The 17326-nt window shown below is 34.5% G+C and overlaps 2 protein-coding genes and 1 long non-coding RNA gene across 10 annotated transcripts in view; 2 read left to right on the plus strand and 1 right to left on the minus strand.

Moving 5' to 3' along the window:
• Nucleotides 1–4352, plus strand: part of si:dkey-40c11.2 — a 78683-nt gene extending 74331 nt beyond the window's left edge. For all 3 annotated transcript variants that reach the window (XM_087253949.1, XM_087253953.1, XM_087253956.1), the window contains one exon: nt 3683–4352. The gene's annotated coding sequence lies outside the window, so the exon portion shown is untranslated. The remainder of the gene's footprint in view (nt 1–3682) is intronic.
• LOC147844337 (uncharacterized) overlaps nt 1–17326 on the plus strand; it is a 528347-nt gene that overhangs the window by 246896 nt on the left and 264125 nt on the right. The gene's annotated exons all lie outside the window — the stretch shown is intronic.
• The window catches only part of rtkna (rhotekin a), a 149003-nt gene continuing 136163 nt past the window's right edge, over nt 4487–17326 (minus strand). For 3 of the 6 annotated variants that reach the window (XM_087252422.1, XM_087252423.1, XM_087252424.1), the window contains exons 11-13: nt 16814–16918; nt 15984–16074; nt 4487–10323 (exon numbers count right to left, since the gene is read on the minus strand). In XM_087252422.1, the coding sequence (XP_087108548.1) occupies nt 10317–10323; nt 15984–16074; nt 16814–16918 (203 nt within the window). In that variant the 3' untranslated portion in view covers nt 4487–10316. 6 annotated transcript variants of the gene reach the window in all.

Genomic DNA, 17326 nt, shown 5'->3' on the forward strand with positions numbered 1-17326 from the left:
CACACTGCAAATTTTAGATAGTAGATTTAACTACCTTGGAGTTAAAATTAACACTCCCTCAGAGTTTATATGGGAACCACTATAATTGTTAAAAATAACACTTTTGAAAGTGTTAACATTGTCAACACCAAGAGAGTGTTAATTAGCAAACTCTTATTGTGTAAAATATCTGTTAAATTTCCAAAAAAATACCAGCAGCTGTGGTTGCCAGAATGTTTATGTGAAAAACATGGAAGTTTTATATAACTGTATAAGTTTACAAAAATTAACCATATTTCATGAACTAACACATTGTTTATTTTACAAAATCATAGCTTAGCGCACAAAAATGTAAAGTTTTTAGATGCAATAATGTTTTCATGTGTGATTGCAATTAGCAAACAGATTTTGACTGCATTAGTAACTACACAGTTACCTTGAAACAAAAGAAGATGCAGCATAACAACAAATACTCTCAGTTCATCTTGGACTTGAACAGAGACGCTATTATCCTCCACAATGGTGACACAAAAACCGTTTTGCTGTTTTTCTTTTTTTTTTTCATTTTTAGATTTTACGGAAAAATACCAGCAGTTGTGGTTGCCAGTAATCTGCTGTTTTTAACATTCATAAATTGTTTACAGAATATTTCTGTTAAAAGCACATTCAACAGTCTGTATTTTTTATCGATCTCACACTGCAAATTTTACATTTGGTAGATTTAACTACCTTAGAGTTAAAATTAACACTCCCTCAGTGTTTATATGGGAACCACTATAAGTGTTAAAATAACATTTTTGAAAGTGTTAAAATTTTTAACACCCAGAGTGTTAATTAGCAAACTCTTATTGTGTAAAATATCTGGTAAATGTATGTCAAAATACCGGCAGCAGTGGTTGCCAGTAATCTGCTGTTTTCAACAATTTAGATTCGTAAATTCAGTTTCCAGAATATTTCTGTTAAAAACAAATCCCAAAGTCTGTATTTTTCATTCGAACACACGTAAGCCTTAAATTCCAGAGCAAAATCCTCACTAGTGTCCTCACTACAGAGGGCTGAACACTCAGACAGTGATGAAGTTAATGAGACAATTAAGTGTCTAATTAAAGGAGGATTGAGAATTGTTGATGAACAACTGTTAACAAGCAGAATCACTGAAGGACAGAAAAACACAAGCCAAAACCAAAGATGAAATCAACTGAGAAAAAAAACTCTAAATAAAATAATAATCAATAAAAATAAAACAAATTACACAATAAAAAATGTTATTTTTCAACATCTTAAAAAAAAAAAAAAACTCATCACATTAAACAACTTATCATGGAGCTTCACCTATTACTGACCTTTGACTTGATTTCTGTCATGTGAACAAAAGCTCTTCATGAAATTTCTGTTGTTCATTTAAAGTCACCATGATGGAGGACAGAGTCTGCTTTAGTCAGGCTCTTCAACTTCTTACTATAAATGTGTTTTATTTTGGCTGCTGTAGTTAGTGTTAATTACACTATTTAAATATAAAGCATGGAAAGCCGAAAGAAAACTAAAGTGTCAGTCTGAAGAGATTATTTATGATATCATAGCCATCCTTTCCTGCTTGTTTTCTAATTCTATATCATATTAGTTATGTGTGAGAAATAAATAATATACATAAATGAAACCACTGAAGCTCCAATAAAATAAAATAAAACCAATATTTACAATGAGAATGTTTGATCAATGGCAGAACTCAAAAACACACAGACATCAATAATTAGTCTTTGAATCTCAATGATGGTGACAAACAAAAAAATTTAAATCAAGTAAAAAAATCACTCTACTGAAATATCACCTCCCAAAAACAACACAAAATAAAGGATAAGAAAGAGATTGTAAGAACATAAAGCTGCATAATTTATTCATGCTGCAATGCATGCTGGGAGCTTTGTACTATGCTGGCACCCAGCATGCATTGCGGCATGAACTATGCAGCTTTTTTTTTTTTTTAGCAACCACGGTTGAGGTTCATATGTTGATTCTTGATGCCTGTGTGTCATACAGAGCAAGCTGGAACTTGAATGTTTAGTGCATGACACTAACTATTAATTGCATCCTAATTGTCCTAATTGAATCTTCTATGAACAGCAGCAGACTGGCAGTAGTATTGTCCCATGTAGTTTTAAAACAACTATATTTGCATATCTTTATGAGTCAACTTATTAAACACCTGAAATTAAACCTAGAACAATTAAGCATAAACGTATAGTTTCTCTTGATCTTTCTTGCTATAGCTAATGAGTTTTAGAAACACGGCTATAGCAGTCAGAGAAACATTATGATATAAGCGTAAAGCTTCAAGAGCTCAAATAAGCAGCCTCTGATCTCTATGATGGTGAGGTCAAATGAAATATTTTTAATAAAAAATAAATAAACCTCTGTTCATTGTCAAATATTCTTACAGAAATGAAGTCAAACTGTATCAGTGAAGCTGCTTATGCTATTATTTAATGGAGTTGTTTAATTCTCTGTTTTAATTCAGTTGGTTTGGTGTGAGGCTGTGTCTGTAGTTTTATTTCTTCCTTCAATTTCTTATTCCTTCAGTGATTGTGCTTGTTAACAGCAGGTGTTTAACAGCAGGTGTCTGAATTCACTTATTTGTGGTCATTTACTCTGTCTAGTGGACTAAACTAATTGACCAATTTAAGGGCCAGGTGAATGAGGGTGTGGCGAGATTTCAGACACTCTGATTAGTTTCTCTAATACAAGGGTTTTCTACAAAGGTAGATACATGTTACTCTGTGTGACAAGGAGGCAAATCAGCTTCTAACGCCGAGAGGGTTATTTTACCTTTATCTAACTCTAGAATTTTAACACTTTACTCTGAATTACCACAACACTTGAAATTTAACACCAATGAATTTGCTGTGCATGCACGGTGTAACCGTTTTCAAAGTCTGTCTAATTTGTTTAACTGCAGGCTGATGAGATATACATACAAGATTGACATTTAAACTAAAAGAAATTCCTTTGACCATAATGGCGATGTTATTATCTCAAATTTTAAACACGCACACACTACAAGATATGAAAACCATGGCACAGCACACACTAGAAGATATTATGTGCCCGATGGAGCACATCACCTAAGTGCAGTATAACTTGATTTATCTATAATTAGTGTTCACTATGTAAATGTTTGACTGACTGCCACCACACTGGATGACACAACAGTCAACATCAAATGAAATGAGTGTAGTCAACAAAATTCATTTGAAAAGAGTTTTGAACTCAGTGTTGAAGGTAATGAGTTAAGTAATACCTCATTACTTCTACTCAAATGGATTAAGTTCACACTACTCACATAGATTTTTTTTTTACTCAAATTGTTTGTAGCAATCGGTTTCCTTAAACGGTATGAGTTGACAACTTATTGGGTTCTACAGTACTCAGTTGGTTTGAGTTCTCTTCATTTATTGGGTTTTACTGTGCCTGAATTGCTTCATTTACTCGAATGTAATAAGTTCACAGTACTCATTTGGATTAGTTTTTGAACTTAAATGGTTTGTTGCAATCAGTTTTCTCAAATGATTTGAATGACCTTAACATTTTGGGGTTTTACATACATGCAAAACACACTCATGCACTCAAAATAGGTTCCCTTTTGCATAGCTAATAGTGGCAGTTATGAAATAAAATGAATGGGCATTATGGACCCTTCAGGTATAAGTACGTTTTGAAAAGGTACTTCCCCAGTGACAGCTCCTGCACCTTAAAGTTAATATTGTGATAATGATTATATTAGAAGAAAAAACTGCTTTCTATTTTGATTTATTTAGTTTTCAGTGTAACCTGATGTGGATTTGGTGCTCGAAATACAGCATTTCTTTGGCCATTAATAATTATTGCAAAAACCTACTTTAATCCACATTGAATTAATTAAATGTCCTATCAATTAAGATAAAGTTTGCTGAATAAAAGTATTCAAAATGCGTAAAAAAACCTACTGTACTGACCAAAAACTTTTGAACAGTAGTATATACGATAAGGTAATGTTCACTTTTGTGTAAATATTATGAAATACATGTTGTTTTTCTATGTAATTTATTTATCTGAACATGAACAGATATATTTCCTCCCTCTAGCTAAGGTTTATTCCAGTCATTTTTCAGCTAACAAAGTTCTTCTGTTTGTTTTTATATGGAAAAATCACACAAATACATTTACCCTCTATTCTCCCTTTCACTCAATTCTTATTGTAATAACCAATTAGATGTGTTTGTTTTTTCACAATCTGCAATTTAATGCTTAATTTTATGTGTTTGCCTTGTTTCACAGCCAGTACACTGCCTTCTTTCATACTGTTTTGAGGCTCACAATCATTAAAAAGACATTATTCACATGTGTATTAATGCATGAGATCAAATTAAAGGGATACTGGGTCATAATGGATTTACTATCTAGTAAAATCATTTGACAAATGCACTGCAAGAAATGAAAGAGAATTACACACACACACAAACACAAACAAAACTGCTGCATTTACTTTTAATTTAAGTCCATCTTTCCAGTCATTTGTTATCGTACATGAATCTATTAGTGTCCAAAGACATGCAGACTGAAATGACACTTACCTCCGGGTTAACATTCAATGTTATCTAGCAGGATGAGAGTCTCATAGAATATCGATATCTTTATAACAAAATTAATGTGGTAAAATACAACTTTAATAAAAGCACGAAATGAAAATTACAAAACTTTACAATAACAAATAATGTTGATTGAATATACAGTTTTTAAATACAAATCTGTGGTGTGTGACTGACAGAGAACTGTTTGTTTTGTATCGCATCATAAACCAGGGGAAAACTCTTCTCAATTTGACAGAAGTTAGGCTGATATTTCAACACTCGCAAAATGGCTTTTGCTGCCATTTTTGATACATAAAGATGTCTCTTAATCTAAAATGACAGATAAAACATAATACCTAGAATATTGTGCAGATGTGTTTTCTGCATCACAGTTATTTTAATCTGTTTAATATTTTTATGGCAAGATGAATTGTAATTTCACTCCTGAGGTTTTTATTGAACTAATAACAGTACAGTAACTTCAGTTATTGTAAATATTGCTAACACAAGTCTTCAGGAAAACATGCAGTTTATCAGAACTGGAGGAAATGCTTTGATGCTCTGAATTCAAACAATGGACTTGCAAGCCGACAGGGAAACAGAAACAATTTGAATAATCCATATAAATATCTAATATATAGCATTATATGCAAATGACACAATAAAACCTACAAGTTCATGTTTGGAATATATTTGTAATTCCAATGTTTGAAAAAAATGTTCAAATATACTGGCTATAATTTTATTTGTGTTCATATGTTTGATTTACACTCACCGGCCACTTTATTAGGTACACCTTACTAGTACCGGGTTGGACCCACTTTTGCCTTCAGAATGATCTTTTTGATCGCTTTTTGATCTTTCAATGTTGGCTCCTTCTGTCATTGTGAAGAAGAATTCACCCACTAACAGGGAATGTGAGCTGGCATTAGACCAGCATGAGACAGGTCAGTTTTACATATTCCCCCACATCCCAAAGGTGCTCTATTGGATTGAGATCTGATGGCTGTGGAGGCCATTTGAGTACAGTGAGCTCATTGTCATGTTCAAGATACTAGTCTGAGATGATTCACGCTTTATGACATGGCGCGTTATCCTTCTGGAAGTAGCCATCAGAAGATGGGTACACTGTGCTCATAGAGGGATGGACATGGTCAGCAACAATATGCATGGTTCGACGTGTTGTGCATTCAGAGATGGTCTTGTAACGAGTGATAATTTGAGTTACTGTTGCTTTTCTATCAGCTCAAACCAGTCTGGCCATTCTCCTCTGACCTCTGGTATCAACAAGGCATTAGCTCCCACAAAACTGCCGCTCACTGGATATTTTCTCTTTTTCGGACCATTCACTGTAAACCCTAGAGATGGTTGTGCGTGAAAATCCCAGTAGATCAGCAGTTTCTAAAATACTCAGACCAGCCCGTCTGGAACCAACAACCATGCCATGTTCAATTACGTAAATCACCTCTCTTCCCTATTCTGATGCTCGGTTTGAACTGCAGCAGATTGTCTTGACCATGTCTATATGCCTTAATACATTAAATTGCTGCCATGCGATCCATTAATAAATACTTACTTTTTGTTTCACTTATCAAGCGTATGCGTCTTCTCCTCATTCACCCAGCATCAATAGACTCACTGATTGTTACGTATCATCCCTTTAATTATTTAACATCATAAACACGTAACAGTTGCTTAGAAATTTGCATTAACGAGCAGTTGGACTGGTGTACCTAACAAAGTGGCCAGTAAGTGTATATTGCAAACATGGCATAATTTTATTCATTCATTTTCTTTTCAGCTTAGTCCCTTTATTAATCTGGGGTCACCACAGCGGAATGAACCGCCAACTTATCGAGCATATTTTTTACGCAGTGGATGCCCTTCCAGCTGCAACCCATCTTTGGGAAACATCCATACAAAATAATTCACATTCAAACACTACGGACAATTTAGCTTATTCAATTCACCTGTACCTGGAGGAAACCCACGCAAATGCAGGGAGAACATGCAAACTCCACACAGAAATGCCAACTGACCCAGCCGAAGCTTGAACCAGTGACCTTCTTGCTGTGAGTTTATATACGTGAAATCCAAATATGATCTTGCAGGTCCTACATGTAATTTCCATGTATCAGATTTCTATATGGGAATGCATGTACCGTAAATTGAAGTCTAGAATACCCTACAGTATTAACTTTAAGCTGTTGTAGCTTTGCATAGACAGGCTTTAACTGCGACAGCTTCATAGAAAAGCATGATTCAATCAAAGCACACAAAACGGCATATTTCATTGATTGTGCTGATTCCTGGTTAATGTGTGTTCAGATTTTGTAGTTCAAAGACAGATGTGGTTCACATTTGCTGAGCGAGATAAAGTATGTACAGTAATCCTGAGGTCATCACAGTCGCGGTAGTAAACGGAGTCACATTAAATCCCATCATTACAAACATGAATTCAAAACCGTTAGTATTCTGGACCTTTGCACACACTGAAGCCAAGCAAAAAAGCACTTTATGAACTATAACAGACAGAGCAGCAGATATTATACATTTATTACCGTATGTTAAAGGTGCACTCGGTACTACCGTTCCTCAGGTGTCAAACAAATAAAGAATCTATTATTTCTGAAAAACACTCTGCGAATCTAAAAGTCAAAGAAATAAAGGTACAAAACCCGTCACTGAGACATTAGCTTTTTAAAAGGTACAAGTTTGTACCTAACATGTCCACATTTATACCATAAATGTGCTTATTCATTCATTCATTCATTCATTCATTTCCCTTCGGCTTAGTCCCTTATTTATCAGGGGTCGCCACAGCTGAAGGAATCACCAACTATTTCCCTATATGTTTTACGCAGCAAATATCCTTTCAGCTGCAACCCAGTACTGGGAAACACCCATAGACAGTCATTCACATACACACACACACACACTCATACATCATGGCCAATTTAGTTAATTCAATTCACCTATACCACATGTGTTTGGATTGTGAGAAAATCGGAGCACCCAGAGGAAAGTTACCTACATAAACACTGGGAAAACATGCAAACTCCACACAGAAATGCCAACTGGCAGAGTTGGGACTCATCCAGCGACCTTCTTGCTGTGAGGCAACAGTGCTAACCACTGAGCCACTGTGTTGTCTAAATGTGCATATTAATTTTTAAATTGTATTAAACTGTAGCTCCTAGTGCCTTGAAGGTACTAAAGTGTATTCTAAAAGTACAATTGTACCTTTAAGGTACCAATACGCCCCTGTATGGTACCAAAAAGGTACCTTCTAAAGAGGTGCGGCCCCAGTAACAGGTTTTGTACCTTTGTTTTTGAGAGAGTATAATAAATGTCTTATTCTGTTAAGATAAACACTCCTGTTATTAGACGCTTTCCCACACAGAGCAAATGACTTTCAATAGAGCATTTCTGCAACAACATTGTAGTTTATCAGTGTATATGCAAAATGACCATACAGCACAACATCAACAAAACTGAGACTAAGCGCAGCTTGAAATAAAGTCAGTTACTGATAATGTCCATATTATGGAAATGCAAATGCAGAATTTACACTGATACAGAAACACTTTCTTTTTGCAGGTTGGTGTGATTAAGATGCACTGGCACTTATAAATAAAGTGGAAATCATCAGCTGTAGTGATATTTCATTCATTTATAGTTCATAGTTTACTCTCCTTCATATTGTTTGAAACCTGATTGACTTTCAACAGACAGACAGACAGGCAGACAGACAGACAGACAGACAGACAGACAGACAGACAGACAGACAGACAGACAGACAGACAGACAGACAGACAGACAGACAGACAGACAGACAGACAGACAGACAGACAGACAGACAGACAGACAGACAGACAGACAGACAGACAGACAGATAGATAGATAGATAGATAGATAGATAGATAGATAGATAGATAGATAGATAGATAGATAGATAGATAGATAGATAGATAGATAGATAGATCAACAAACACAACCTCATGGCAATTATTGACTATTATGTTTTGGCAAATTACTGACTAACGTTTATGAATTGGTAAAATCTCTTTTTTGTGTAACTAAACCTGAAATTGGTCTCAGATTCACCAAAATGTAAAATTGTTAGGTTTACATGTGAGATCAGGATTGGACTGCTATATTATCTTTCTATTATATCATCTATCTATCCATATTTTTATTTATGCTTTTGTGTCTATTCTACTATCTATTTATATCTATCTTGTTTATTTATTTATGTTTTCTTGTGAGATGGACAGAAATAAAAAAAAGAATGTCTTACAGGTTTGAAAAGACATGATGGTGAGTAAATGATGACAGAATTATTTCATTTCTACATGAACTACTCCTTTAAATTTAATGGTAGTACATTTTTGTGAAGCTTATTAGTCATGAAATATACTACTTTTCAAAGCTTTGGAGTACTTATATTTTCTATTGTGTTTCTATTGAGCTTTTTATTTAGCTAAAAATAAAAATAACAAGCATCATTTAAAAAACAAAACTCCACATTTTAGTATCCATAAAACATGCTTCATGAGCAGCAAATCAGCATTTCAGAATGATCTCTGAAGGATGGTGTGACTCTGAAAACTGGTGTGATAATGCTCAAAATTCAGGTATTCTCACAGGAAAAAGAATTATAATGAATGAATTCTTGATCCACATTTTAGATTAAATAACTGCATCCTGAACATAAAATGCTTCCTAAATTTTACCAGCCTTCAACTGATGAAAGTCTGTGTATTCTCCAGTCTTAACGTGTTGAACACTCAGCAGAATTGAGCCTGACAGAACCTTCTAGAAACAACAGACACGAACAGTGGCCAGAAGTTCAATCAGAAGATCTCACAAAACCTGGAAGATCTCCAATCCACCCAAAAACACCTGAACCACAAAACAACACCACACCACAATCCCCAAAGATCCAAACTACTGAACATAAAGAAACTATGTGCACTGCTTCATATATTAACAAATTATTTTATACCCAATAAAGCACAATCCCCATTGCTGAAGCTCCATCAAAAGGCAAAAGAAAAAGTGAATTCCGCATGTTGCTCTCCGCAACTTTTCCAGTTTCCTCCAGGGTGAAGTTGATGTTGATTTAGATGCTACACCTGACTCTGCAGCCAGTTTCGGGGGTCCAGCTTGGCCCTCAGGTTCCTCAGGCTGCGCCTGGCATTAGACGGCCTGGAGAAACCCAGTTCTGACTCTTGACTGTTGCTGCCCTCGCTGGAGCTGCTGCTGGAGGTGGAGCTGGAGCAGGACAGGCCTGTCTGAGCGGGACGGGGAGACACAGAGCCTGCGACTGGAGGCTGACAGGAGCACCGATAGCCACCATAGCCTCGGCCGCGCAGGGTGGATAGCTTGGCGTCCAGAGAGAGGGTTCGTGGACGGAAGCGGCTGGACAAGGAAGAAGATGAGTCGGGAGACCACGCTTGACGAAAACAGGGGCTGATGCTGGAGGGACTGTCACTGTCGGAGGTCAGGCTGGCGTTGGAGGACAGCAGGCGAGGGCTGCGGGGCGGTCGGCCATGCAGGCGGGGACTGGGCGAGCGGGGCGGCAGACGTTGATGGTTGAGGGGGGATCTGGGAGGATCTTCTTCAAATAAGGACATCCAGTGAGGGGGAGACCCGAGTTGAGTCCTCAGCTCAAACTCTTCCATACGACGAGTGAGGATGTCTGTGACTGTGCCGATGTCGTCAGAGGTGTCAATAACTGTGAAGGGAGACAGAAAATCTTCTAGTAGAAGAAACTGGACTGACTCTATAAGAGCTAACAGTGTTTTTTTGTTTAAAGATCATTCTGGATTAACATATAATATTTTATAATTTTGCTCTTAGCAGGTGGGATTTTGTGACTTATTTTTGCTGTTCATAAGTGTCCATTTTTAGAAATACAATAAGCTTTCTACTGATGTATGGTTTGTTAGGATAAGACAATATTTAGACAAGATAAAGCTATTTGAATATATGTAATCTGAGGGTTCAAAAATTTATATTGAGAAAAATTAAGTGTTCAAATTAAGTTCCTAGCAATGCATATTACCAAAGTCCCTTTAATGCAAGTCATTTCACTCGGCAGCCATCTTAGAAACGCCTCTCGGGAATTATGCAGGCATTCTGTCTGAATGGGGAAACATCAAATTCTCCAAAATTTCAGGCCAAGTTTCTGATTAAATTTCATATTAGGAATCACCAATAAAATGAAACAACATCCGAGTCTTTAGTTTAATTTCTAAACGTTCATATGTCACAAAATCTGCAGAAACTGACGTCTGGTCCGAGCCCCTGTCCCGGAGAATCTTTAGTCTATAGCAGGGGTCTCAAACTGCCAGCCTGTGGGCCATTTGCATTTTCATTTGCGTATATCCACCCCCCACCCCAAACCAAAACTAATGTCAAAAAAGGAGATTCGGCTCAACTAAACATATATTTTTAAATCACTATCATTGTTGTGCAGTCGCATATATACATGTGGATTTGACCCCCCACCTATTGGACATTTAAGGTACTATAATATATACTGTAATAGATCCGACTATGTATTAGGATTACTTTCAGTTTCTCTCAGTGTGAGGTTGAGACACATGCAGATTATTTTTGGGGCTGATTTAAACGTACATACATGTCTGTAAGTGCTCTTTTTTCACTAACGCTCTATTTTTGGAAATATTCAAGGGTCATTTGATTATAATCAGTTTTATACCACCTGTATTCTGTTGTACAAACACCTCTTCATGGCTTTGACGTTATGCTGGTGGTGATAATTTTGCTAATATTTGATTAAATGGTCTCATTAATAGATTTTCCACATATGCATATTAAGAATTATATTAAAAATTTGCTTTAGTAAAATGTTACTGCTGGCTAAACTGAACATGTTAAAGTAAATGTGAATATGTACATACTTCCCCCCTCTTTGTTGTAGTTTTACAAAAAGGAAAGATATTGAGAAGAACAATTGTCAGTAAAGACACTAAAGTTTTTCAACTGCATTCTGCTGTCTTACGCTATCTGTTAAACTTTTGGTTAAGCAACAATTGATTGGGACATAATAATTATTATTAATATCCATGTTATTAAATTGTAGTATTTTCATAGCAATTTAAACTACACCTTCAATATGTACAATAAGAAACAAAAAGAAGGTGCTTTGATACTGTGGGGAAGAATGTCTGAGTGCATCAATTACATCAGGTTTCCACTTTTTTCGTGTGCTGATTGTAAAACGGTCCTCCTATGAATTGTCAGTCACTGATATGGCCCCCCGCCAATTTGAGTTTGAGACCCCGGGTCTATAGCAATCGCTGTTTTGCTCCTGTACTAGAAGGCAGGGCTTCATTCGCCACGTCGTTACACTTTTCCCCATTTAAAACTATTCGAGTGATATGTCTTGTGTATTCTACAGTCTTTGATATTGCTAATCAAAAAACGAGTTTTGATATACTGTATTTACTGTAGGAAATTTACAAAATATGTTCATGCAAACATATCTTTATTTAATATTACTTAATATTTTGGCATAAAACAAAAGCCAATTATTTTGACTTTCACAGTGTATTTTTGGCTATTCCCATAAATACACCTGTGCAATATAAGCCTGGGGTTTTGTGGTCCTTGGTCACATATTTTGTTGTATTATAAAATGTTGAAAATGTTGAAATAAAGAACTTAAAAATTTTAAATGCAAGTAAAAGTAACACAAAATTATTGTTTCATTGTCTGATTTTTTTATCAAATAAAACTATTAAATTTTAAAAACCTAAAATATAGCAAGGTCATTTTTACAAATGAAATGAAATGAAATAAAATTGTATCGTTTATTTAATTTTTATATATGTTTTATTATTTATTAGCTTTTTTAGAATATAATTTTAAATTAGAATTAAGCAAATAAAAAAGCAAACATAAATTAATTTTATTAATTAAATACAGCAAGCTCTCTAATAATAATAATAATAATAATAAATAATAAATAATAACTATAAAATATAAAATAAATAAAAATATTAATACTATAAAAAGAAAAGTAATAATAATAATAACAATAATATAATGAATGATAATATAATGCATAATAATAATAATTTTACTACTAATAATAATATGAAATTAATAATAATATTAATAAATAAATATCAATAATAATAATTATAATAATAAAAATGTAAAATGAATGGTAATAATAATAATAAATATAATAATAATAATAATAATAATAATAATATAAAATGAAAATTAATAATACTTATAAAAATGAATTTTATTAACATTTTTATTATTTTTTCACGTTATTAAAAATGAAATACAGCAAACTCCCTAATAATAATAATAATAATAATAAAAATAATAATATTACAAGTCTGAGATTGCTGCTATTCTTTCACAAATGATTACAACCATATTTAAAATCTACAGGAAAAAAAAGCTTGGGTTGATGCAAGACAGTCGTATCTTATGTGGTTCGAGCATGAGGTCAGACCACACAGCAAATTTTAGATAGTAGATTTAACTACCTTGGAGTTAAAATTAACACTGCCTCAGAGTTTATATGGGAACCACTATAAGTGTTAAAAATAACACTTTTGAAAGTGTTAACATTGTCAACACCAAGAGAGTGTTAATTAGCAAACTCTTGTTGTGTAAAATATCTGTCCAATTTCCGAAAAAATACCAGCAGCTGTGGTTGCCAGAATCTTTTTGTGAAAAACATGGAAGTTTTATATAACTGTATAAATTTACAAAAAATAACCATATTTCATGAACTAATACAATGTTCATTTTACAAAATCATAGCTTAGTGCAAAAAAATGTAAAGTCTTTAGATGCAATAATGTTTTCATGTGTGATGGCAATTAGCAAACAGATTTTGACTGCATTAGTAACTACACAGTTACCTTTAAACAAAAGAAGATGCAGCATAACATCAAATACTCTCGGTTCATCTTGGACTTGAACAGAGACGCTATTATCCTCCACAATGGTGACACAAAAACCGTTTTGCTGTTTTTCTTTCTTTTTTTTCATTTTTAGATTTTACGGAAAAATACCAGCAGCTGTGGTTGCCAGTAATCTGCTGTTTTTCACATTCATAAATTCAGTTTACAGAATATTTCTGTTAAAAGCACATTCAACAGTCTGTATTTTTATCGATCTCACACTGCAAATTTTAGATTTGGTAGATCTAACTACCTTAGAGTTAAAATTAACACTCCCTCAGTGTTTATATGGGAACCACTATAAGTGTTAAAATAACATTTTTGAAAGTGTTAAAATTTTTAACACCCAGAGTGTTAATTAGCAAACTCTTATTGTGTAAAACATCTGTTAAATGTATGTCAAAATACTGGCAGCAGTGGTTGCCAGTAATCTGCTGTTTTCAACATTTTACATTCGTAAATTCAGTTTCCAGAATATTTCTGTTAAAAACAAATCCCATTGTCTGTATTTTTCATTCGAACACACGTAAGCCTTAAATTCCAGAGCAAAATCCTAACTAGTGTCCTCACTACAGAGGGCTGAACACTTAGACAGTGATGAAGTTAATGAGACAATTAAGTGTCTAATTAAAGGAGGATTGAGAATTGTTGATGAACAACTGTTAACAAGCAAAATCACTGAAGGACAGAAAAACACAAGCCAAAACCAAAGATGAAATCAACTGAGAAAAAAAAACTCTAAATAAAATAATAATCAATAAAAATAAAACAAATTACACAATAAAAAATCTTATTTTTCAACATCTTTAAAAAAAACTCATCAAATTAAACAACTTATCATGGAGCTTCACCTATTACTGACCAGTGACTTTATTTCTGTCATGTGAACAAAAGCTCTTTATAAAATTTCCGTTGTTCATTTGAAGTCACCATGATGGAGGACAGAGTCTGCTTTAGTCAGCCTCTTCAACTTCTTACTATAAATATCTTCTACTTTGGCTGCTGTAGATAGTATTAATTACACTATTTAAACATAAAGCATGGAAAGCCGAAAGAAAATTAAAGTGTCAGTCTGAAGTGATTATTAATGATAACATAGCCATCCTTTCCTGCTTGTTTTCTAATTCAATATCATATTAATTATGTGTGAGAAATAAATAATATACATAAATGAAACCACTGAAGCTCCAATAAAATAAAAACAATATTTACAATGAGAATGTTTGATCTATGGCAAAACTTATAAACACCCAGACATCAACAATTAGTCTTTGAATCTCAATGATGGTGACAAACAAAAAAATAAAAATCAAGTAAAAAAAAAACACTACTGAAATATCACCTCCCAAAAACAACACAAAATAAAGGAAAATAAAGAGATTGTAAGAACATAAAGCTGCATAATTTATTCATGCTGCAATGCATGCTGGGAGCTTTGTACTATGCTGGCACCCAGCATGCATTGCAGCATGAACTATGCAGCTTTTTTTTTTCAGCAACCACGGTTGAGGTTCATGTCCTGATTCTTGATAACATTCAAGCTCCAGCTTGCTCATATAACACACAGGTATGAGCAAGCTGGAGCTTGAATGTTTAGTGCATGACACTCTAATTATTAATTGCATCCTAATTGTTTGTTGAATTTTCTTTGAAGAGCAGCAGAATGCCAGTAGTATTGTCCCATGCAGCTTTAATACAACTATATTTGCATATTATTATGAATCAACTTAATAAACACCTGAAATTAAACCTATAACAATTAAGCATAAACAGTGTAGTTTCTCTTGACCTTTCTTGCTATAGCTAATGAGTTTTAGAAACACGGCTATAGCAGTCAGAGAAACATTAGGATATAAGCGTAAAGCTTCAAGAACTCAAATAAGCAGCCTCTGATCTCTATGATGGTGAGGTCAAATGAAATATTTTTAATAATAAAAAAAAACCTCTGTTCATTGTCAAATATTCTTACAGAAATTAAGTCAAACTGTAATCAGTGAAGCTGCTTATACTATTATTTAATGGAGTTGTTTAATCCTCTGTTTTAATTCAGTTGGTTTGGTGTGAGGCTGTGTCTGTAGTTTTATTTCTTCCTTCAATTTCTTATTCCTTCAGTGATTGTGCTTGTTAACAGCAGGTGTTCAACAGCAGGTGTCTGAATTCACTTATTTGTGGTCATTCGCTCTGTCTAGTGGACTGATCAATTTAAGGGTCAGGTGAATGAGGATGTGGCGAGATTTCAGACACTCTGATTAGTTTCTCAAATACAAGGGTTTTCTACAAAGGTAGATACATGTTACTCTGTGTGACAAGGAGGCAAATCAGCTTCCAACGCTGAGAGGGTTATTTTACCTTCATCTAACTCTAGAATTTTAACACTTTACTCTGAATTACCACAACACTTGAAATTTAACACCAATGAATTTGCTGTGCACTTCACCTGTCATTGTAATAGGACGAGAGCAGAGCTCGAATCTCAGCAGAAACAGCATTATCCTGCAGCAAGAGCCCCTCGCCAGACGCAGGGGCCACTGAGGAGCCGCAGCAAATGCAGCGTTCAGGAAATCAGTGTTTACACAGCAACCAAATAAAGATGCGGTGGTGAGGAATGTATGGGATGGATGATTGGATTAAAGCAGGAAACCAGAAATGCATATGAACAAATACAGGAGAGTATGAAAAATTAGGAAAAACAAAGTAAAAGCAGGGGAAAACAGACAAAAAAGACAGAGAAAGAGAGAAAAGACAGTCAGTTTGTCATTCAGCGGTTAAAGAAGATACATTGAGAAAGAGAAAGATTCAGATCTGACAGAGTACATGCAGTTCACTGTTAGATTTACAGTCATATCTGTGTTATTCCTGCTCATGCATTATTTCTGTCTTATACTACTAGCCTGAATACTTGATTCTGATTGTTGATGAACCTTTTAAGGTGTGAAGTTATTTTCAGATAATCTGATTTATAAAGTAGCTTCAGGCAGGTCTTGACCACATTACAGTTCCAAATCACTCAATGATTTCAGGTATTTCAAATTATTTTCCTTTCAGATGTCACCACAGTAGAATAAATTGCCGCTATTATTATTTTTTATTATTTTGCATCAACAAACATAATTGGACCATCATGGAATGAAACGGTTAAGCAAAGAAAGAAAAAATATAATGAACATATAAAGCTCTGTAGTACTGCTGGTGTTTATATTGTGACAGACAGTACAGAGCTGAAAACTGCCCTTCAGCATTTGTGAATGCATGTCTGAAGCAACTCACCCATCTCATGGTACAGAGAGCCCTGCTTTGGCGTGACTATGGCAGGTTTGCGTGGTGAAGGAAGCTCGATCTTCATCAGGTCGTCACAGCACTGCCTCCACTGGCCTGTAGAGGGTGCAAGAGGATTAGACACATTTCCCATAGAAGTCTTTTGTTGTTGTCACAATGACAAACATAGCCTACTTTATATAATGGTGGCAAATTACTGGCACGATAATTGGGTTTTAAAGCATGAATTAAATGTTTAGTTTGAGTAACAGGCCTGCATTAAATTTCCAAAGTTCAAGCAAACAGTTGTGTCATTTGAACTCACAGGTTAGACAATGTTATAAAGACTGTTTCAAAGAATGTGCTAAAGTAATTGTGAGAAAACAGGATGTCAACAAACCATTTTTAGGAGAACGGAAACAACAGATTTATAATAACAGCAGCAGAATAAAGATAAAATATGTGAAAAATATTCAGATTTTTTTATGAGGCATGAACACTTTACTGTACACCCCATAAACACAA

The sequence above is a fragment of the Danio rerio genome, chromosome 5, assembly GCF_052040795.2.
Source record: "Danio rerio strain M-AB ecotype USA chromosome 5, GRCz13ab, whole genome shotgun sequence".
Classification (NCBI taxonomy): Eukaryota; Metazoa; Chordata; class Actinopteri; order Cypriniformes; family Danionidae; genus Danio; species Danio rerio.